Below are 6446 nucleotides of genomic sequence, written 5' to 3'. Positions count from 1 at the left end.
TGTGACTGACTCGGTACCCTGCTTGAGGGTCAGAAACTCCTGTGTCAGACGTTCCCTCTCCACCTGAGGAACGTACTCATCTCGGAACATGGTAGTGAACCTCTCCCAGGTCACTGCCGAAAGCTCAGTCGGTGTGAAGTGTGCCGTCACAAACTTCCACCAGTCCTTCGCTCCCAAGCGAAGCTGGTTCAGCGCGAACCGAACCTTCAAATGCTCAGGGGACGAGCAAGTGAAGAAGCATCCCTCCATATCAGATATCCACCTCATAGCTGCCACCGGATCCTGCGTACCATCAAACTCTGGTGGCTTGGTGTTGCTGAACTCCCTAAACAATGTCGCATCACCTCCCTGGGGTCTTGCCGCAGCAATCGCTGCGGTAGCCGCTGCAACCGCAGCCTCAGAAAGAGCGGCATAGCGCTCGTCAAATGTCTCAATCAACGCGGTCTTAATGGACCCGAACATCTCTGGTAACTCAGCTCTGATGACCGCAGCCACCTCCTCATGAATGATCTGTCGAATCTCCTCATCGCTAGTTCCGGCATCCTCCGACATGTGACGTGTCCTCACCATGATCAACCTCTGAAATACAACATGCGATAATTAGAATTTACTCGAACACTCTTACATTCGACAATCCACCCCTCCTTGATTCTTGGTATCCCAAGATTCTTATTTGGACTGTGTACCGCACCGGTGCTTTCAGTAGTACGGGCCCAATACTACTGTCCGCACCGTCTCAGTACACACCCCAAATCTTCCTCTTCGGATCCCAATCCCCAAGTACTCTATTATACTTAAATCGCTCTGTAACAGGTCTCACACGAAGTCCTAGCTGCTACCTAATTACTCTCAGCATCTCATAGCAGCTCACCCCTCCCTAGGCTAAGGCATCACAAAACAGGCCACTCTAGTCCTATTAGCAATACCTAACCTACTCTAGCATGCAAATACATCACATTAATAATAATTATCACATAATATGAAGGTATTTTGGGAATTCACCGTTCGGGCGCTGGCTGATCGTACACACGTTTCTTCCTGGAAAATCTTTTACTCTTAGAAAACCTTGGTTTTATTTTGAAATATCTCTTCAATTCCTCAGTTTGAGTTCAAATACCCCCGAAGGTGTACCCGAATCCCTCAAACCAAGGCTCTGATACCAATTTGTAACACCGAAAATTTTCAAAACAAATTTTTCAATTTTTATAAAACATAATTCCATTGATATTCATAAAACAACCATTTTAATTATCCAAACAAGACAATACAAAATCCCAAGATCATGATATCAAGCTCCGAATGTGTGTGTGTACGGATCAAGCCGGCGCCTTCCCGCGGTCGTCACTAGTACCTGAAACAATAACATCAACACTGTAAGCACAAGGCTTAGTGAGTTCCCCAAAATACTACATATAACACATATTAGCCACTCGAGGCTATAACTCTGTGGGTCCGTGCACCCAAACTCTGTGAACCCTCAGGTTCTAACTCTGTGAACCTTTCGGTTCTAACTCTGTAAACATGCACAGCATCAATCACATAGAAGTAATGCAGTACAACACATAACATACATAGCATACAAATACTCTATCACATAACTCTGATTACCTACTCAAGGTAAAGTATAGTGAGAAGACTCACCTCGCGTGTCTCGGTAAATCGTAAACCTGAAATCGCTAATCACTCGACCTGTCGAGCTGTCGTCCCCCCTATAGCACAATACACCTCTAATTAACACTTTCCCAACTAGGGTTGACCACACTGTAACAAGTCAATCTAGGTCAACGGTCAACGGTCAACTTTGACCGGACTCGGCGAGTACCCAGGCGACTCGGCGAGTCTGGGCGTATACACCAATTTCCCTGGAATCCTCCCTTGGCACGTCGAGCATTCCCTCAACTCGACGAGTTCCACCTGGCACGAGTTGTGGGGCCACCACGACTCAACTCGCCGAGTCTCAAGAACAACTCGGCGAGTCCAGTTAGACTCAGTCCACCTGTCCATTCTGACTCCCCCTTGACTCACTGAGTTCACCTTTCCCAACTCGGCGAGGCCACTCACAGAGTGGTCGGGCAACATTCATGCTACTCGCCGAGTCTGTTCTTCGGACTCGGCGAGTCCATGCCATGCACTGACTCAATCTTGCTCTAAAGGTCAGATCCAGTTCATTAATCCATAGATCCAGTCCCTCCAAGCTCATTTAGCACGTAAAGTTACAATCTTGATGCACATACAACCTCTATATGACCATATATGATGTTTATGACTCAAATACTACAACACAAGGTCAAAGACTCTATTGTCACTCATAAAGCTTGATGAGTGAGGCTCTCTGGACCTCTATGGATCCAGATCCATGGCCTCAACTCAAAGAGGGAACCAATGGGCATCAAATCATCCCATAAATGACCATCACAAGCCCTAAATTGCATCATGCTTCACTAAACAGAAAATGGTCCGAGATAATACCTCTAGAGTGATGATCTAAGCTCCAAATCCACGAAATAGCAACCTCCTTTGCTTCCTCTTGCCTAGGGTCTCCTTCTTCTTGCTAAATAACATACACAAGATCAAGAATGGCTCCTTTCTCTTCACAAATAGCTCAAGAACACAAGGGTCACTCACTGAGGGTTGGGTGAGCACAAATGACGGCCATAAGGCCCTTTAAATAGGCCTCAAACCCGGAGATTTAGGGTTTCATTACACAACGCAGACTCGCCGAGTCCATATCCTGGACTCGTCGAGTCCAGGCGCGCACCATTGTTCAATTCCGCGTCTCTACTCGGCGAGTCTGAGCTCCAACTCGCCGAGTCCCTCTCTCAATATGACAAAATTAGATTTACAAGATACCTGGTAAAATCCGGATGTTACACAAATAGGTGTGGAGAAGTGAGGGTGATATTGGCTTGACATGTCTTGTCATGACAAACTTTTTGGCTTAGATGACATTTGAATGTTGAAGCGAGAGAAAAAGAGAAAGAAATAAGAGTGACAAAAAAAATATATAAATGTAAATATATGTTTATTTTAATTTTTTTTTATCAATTTGACCAACCTTTTAGAGTGGTGTGTATGCATCTCTTGTGACAAAAGTCATATAAAGTGGTGTGTATGCATCTCTTGTGACAAAAGTATGCATCTCTTGTGACAAAAGTCATATAAAGTGGTGTGTATGCATCTCTTGTGACAAAAGTCATATAAGGGTGAGATGGCTACTAAAAAACTAATGTGGCAGCATGACTTGTTGTACACCACTCCTTCCTTCCTTCCCGATAATTTGGGCGACTTGCTCTTAACCTAAAAGTTGCGCTAGACTATCTTGGAACTCGAAAATTAGGTGTTAATTAGGGCCGTAGTTATGGTAGTGTGCATTTGAGGTGAGTGAAATTCAAACCTTTCGACAAGTTCCGCTTAATTTTCCTGAAACAAATTAATCTATTTTTATTGGGAATATGGCATCTCATAGTCTTATCGTAAACGGTTGTACAAGTTTGCGACATAAAAGCATTCAAATCAGAATACAAAGACGACCGAGACACGTGGTCTAACATTCCGCCGTTGGCGGGTCCTTGGAACCATAAGTGACAGCCGTGGGATGAGACTCCGGGTCAGGATCTTGAACCTTCACCATTTCGTTTTCTGGATCTCCTTTTTCAACGCCAGACATTTGCATTTCTTTGTTCTTTCCCCATAGAAGAATGTACAATCCTGCTACGACAATAGCGGATCCCACTAAACTGTTCACAACCAACCAACCAAAAACCGGATCAACGACAGGATAGAATAATTATATGATCAATGAATAAAGTAGCAGTACCTTCCAAGATGTAATGGTTCATGTAGAAATGGAATGTCGAATACTGCTGCTATTATCTGAACAAGAGGACTGAAAGCAGAACTGAAAACTGGACCCCTTTTCTTCACGCACCACGACATCCCAACAAAGCAAAACCCCGACCCTACGATCCCCTGTATGCAAATATTATCTGGAAAGTGAGATGGAAAGCTTCAAATCATTGTCATACAAATGCATCTTTCTTTTTACCCTTTATATACTGTTGCTACACTAAACATGAAGGAAAAGTATGGCAGTAGGCAGGATGCTTTTTAATTTGACTTACAGCATAAAGGATGCTAAAGACTTGTAATTTTCCCTTAAGAATCCATGAAGAAAGATCTCTGTCGACCGACAAACTTAAGGCAAAAGATTGGATGGCACCAAAGAACATCATGATAGCGGTGCTTGAATACTGCAATGGGTATTTCTTTCCAATGTTTGATTGTACAAGAAACCACGAAGACCACAAAACTGTACCCGCAACCAAAGCCAACGACCCAGAAGCCCATCTCGCTTTCCTTGTAGTCAATAACGAGCTTAGTCTGCTGATCGATTGAGTATGAATGGAGTCGGTTGTCACTTGCTGTTGTAGGTGGGAATGGTGGTTAAATAATGGTATTCCTTTGTACAGGGTCAGTAGCATGCCACCTCCTAAGCAGACTACTGTGCCTATCACTTTGGCTCTTCCAGCATTTGATTTTATGTTCACTCTTTCCAACCTGAAGCAACGTGAAGAAGAATTCTATCTATAGATAACATATACAAATATATACCAATACTGATTTACAATATGATAATTAAGGCTTTTGGAGCTAGATACCAACCCAAAGGGTAATGAGATGATAAAGGTGATGACAGGCACCATGTTGAGAAACGCACAAGTGAATGTCGCGGATGTGTATTGTAGACCAAGAAGGAACAAGTACTGCGTGAGCGATGCCCTGCATCATATCCAGCAGAAAACCCTAAATTAATATATAGATACCTCAACAACTTGGGACAATTTTGTATATTTCTCTTACTAACCCAAGAATTGCATTTACGAAAAGGAAGAACACTACGCTGTATGTGAGCTTCGGCCGGTTCTTCCTGCTAGAATTTTGCATCAAATAATCACCACATTCATAAAGATCCACGGAGTTAAATAGAATTGCATTCAAAACGAGGAGAGAGAAGAGAGATGTACCTTTCGAAAAAGAACGCTACAGGGGCCAAAAAGATGGTAGCGACACTCAGGCGATACGTAATAAAGACGAGATGGTTCAGTCCATCGACTATAACCTTTTTGAGGAGTACATTAATAGTAGCGAACACAAAATGGACGGCAACCATAACCAAAACGGGGTACCACTTTCCATTGCTCTTACTATCCATCGATCTTTTCGACTGAGTGGAAGGAGTTCACACGTTTTTAGTAGATTTTGTAAAAGCAAACCATAAAACAAGTTGAGAGAAACTTCTGGTGATGTCTAAATAGACATATAGGATACGGAACAGATTGCACTTTTGCTTCTCAGAGAACCGAATTGAAACTCTCTTAGATCACATCAATCGCTTTGTGCAGACAACTTAAATATCACACGAGTTTAATTAATATATAAGTATTTCTTTTATATTCTATTCTTTATAACTCTTTTGACTGTTCTTTTCAAACTAATTGGTAGTATTCGGGAATCAGCTGCTATCATAAACCATATAATCAAGCATCGTTAATGCATATTATACGCAACAACAAAAGGAAAGAACAAAAATAGATGATCTAATTTAATAAGATAGACAACCACACGGTAGCCTTCAGTTTCTCCTAATCATCATCATCATAAATAACCATAAAGTGGCATGTGGGTAGTTCTTTCTTTAAGCTAATAAGATTACTTAATCAGGCAATAGCATCTACTAAGTGGGGAATGCACTAGAAAGTCTCTCTCTCTCTCTCTCTCTCTCTCTCTCTCTCTCTCTCTCTCTCTCTCTCTCTCTCTCTCTCTCTCTCTCTCTCTCTCTCTATGTGTGTGTGTAACGGTCCCAAAAATTACTAAGTAAAAATTTCATTATAAAAACCAACAGAAACATCATTCAATCATTTCAAAACTCATCGAAACGTGATAACGTATAAATAGTTATTAGAGTACAAATCTGGTCATAAAATGCGATTACGTCGAGGCGTTCCCTTTTGAACTGGGAATACATGAAGCCATGAACGTAAAACTGTAAATACAAAGCTTAATGAATTCCTTTAAAATACCCCTTACTATACATGCATAACAGTACAAAACTTTGACCCCCTTTGGTCTCTTTCAACCGATATTGGATCTATTTCACCATCAGTCTCTTTCAACCGGTATTGACTCTATTTCACCCCCTTCGGTCTCTTTCAATTGGTATTTGGTCTATTTCACCCTTACAACTAAGCATATAATCATATCAATAATAGTCACAAAGGCAACAAGTACATACAAACATATCAACAAATATTACAAGGACAACTATCATCCTACAAACATAATCTAATGGTCCGGAATTGGTGCCTTCGACCAATGAGTATAGTGAAGAGACTCACCTCAATCGGTCAATGAATAGATCATACTCTCTCGGGTTGCTGGAGTTGAAG

General features: G+C 42.0%; 1 protein-coding gene and 1 long non-coding RNA gene across 3 annotated transcripts; both read right to left on the bottom strand.

Annotated features, from left to right (window-relative positions):
* Positions 1-1598: 1598 nt before the first annotated feature.
* LOC145033411 (uncharacterized) lies at positions 1599-2956 on the bottom strand. The gene is made up of 3 exons (XR_013677530.1): positions 2851-2956; positions 2470-2551; positions 1599-1709 (listed from the first exon to the last, which is right to left on the bottom strand). It is a non-coding gene; the product is annotated as an uncharacterized LOC145033411 (long non-coding RNA).
* A 459-nt stretch (positions 2957-3415) lies between these two features.
* On the bottom strand, positions 3416-5485 carry LOC145034522 (WAT1-related protein At3g30340-like). Of its 2 annotated transcripts, none has more exons than XM_078982955.1 (6): positions 5025-5485; positions 4865-4930; positions 4663-4779; positions 4122-4557; positions 3818-3969; positions 3416-3737 (listed from the first exon to the last, which is right to left on the bottom strand). In XM_078982955.1, the coding sequence occupies exons 1-6, from the start codon at positions 5210-5212 to the stop codon at positions 3545-3547; spliced, it is 1152 nt and encodes a 383-aa protein (XP_078839081.1). In that variant the 5' UTR covers positions 5213-5485; the 3' UTR covers positions 3416-3544. The 2 variants fall into 2 exon arrangements, with proteins under 2 accessions (XP_078839081.1, XP_078839082.1); XM_078982956.1 differs by having other exon boundaries at positions 4865-4927.
* Positions 5486-6446: the final 961 nt, after the last annotated feature.

The sequence above is a fragment of the Lactuca saligna genome, chromosome 3, assembly GCF_052625555.1.
Source record: "Lactuca saligna cultivar CGN05327 chromosome 3, ASM5262555v1, whole genome shotgun sequence".
NCBI classification, from domain to species: Eukaryota; Viridiplantae; Streptophyta; class Magnoliopsida; order Asterales; family Asteraceae; genus Lactuca; species Lactuca saligna.
The sequence above is the reverse complement of the archived record's forward strand: the minus strand, read 5'-3'. Positions and strand labels throughout refer to the sequence as shown.

What these genes read in the sequence shown, in the direction of transcription:
- LOC145034522 (XM_078982955.1), bottom strand. Translation starts at nt 5,212, where the DNA reads ATGGATAGTAAGAGCAATGGAAAGTGGTACCCCGTTTTGGTTATGGTT. An exon ending in ATCATCTCATTACCCTTTGG is followed by an intron (nt 4,558 to 4,662) that starts GTTGGTATCTAG and finishes ACGTTGCTTCAG; the next exon opens with GTTGGAAAGAGTGAACATAA. An exon ending in TCTTTAGCATCCTTTATGCT is followed by an intron (nt 3,970 to 4,121) that starts GTAAGTCAAATT and finishes ATTTGCATACAG; the next exon opens with GGGATCGTAGGGTCGGGGTT.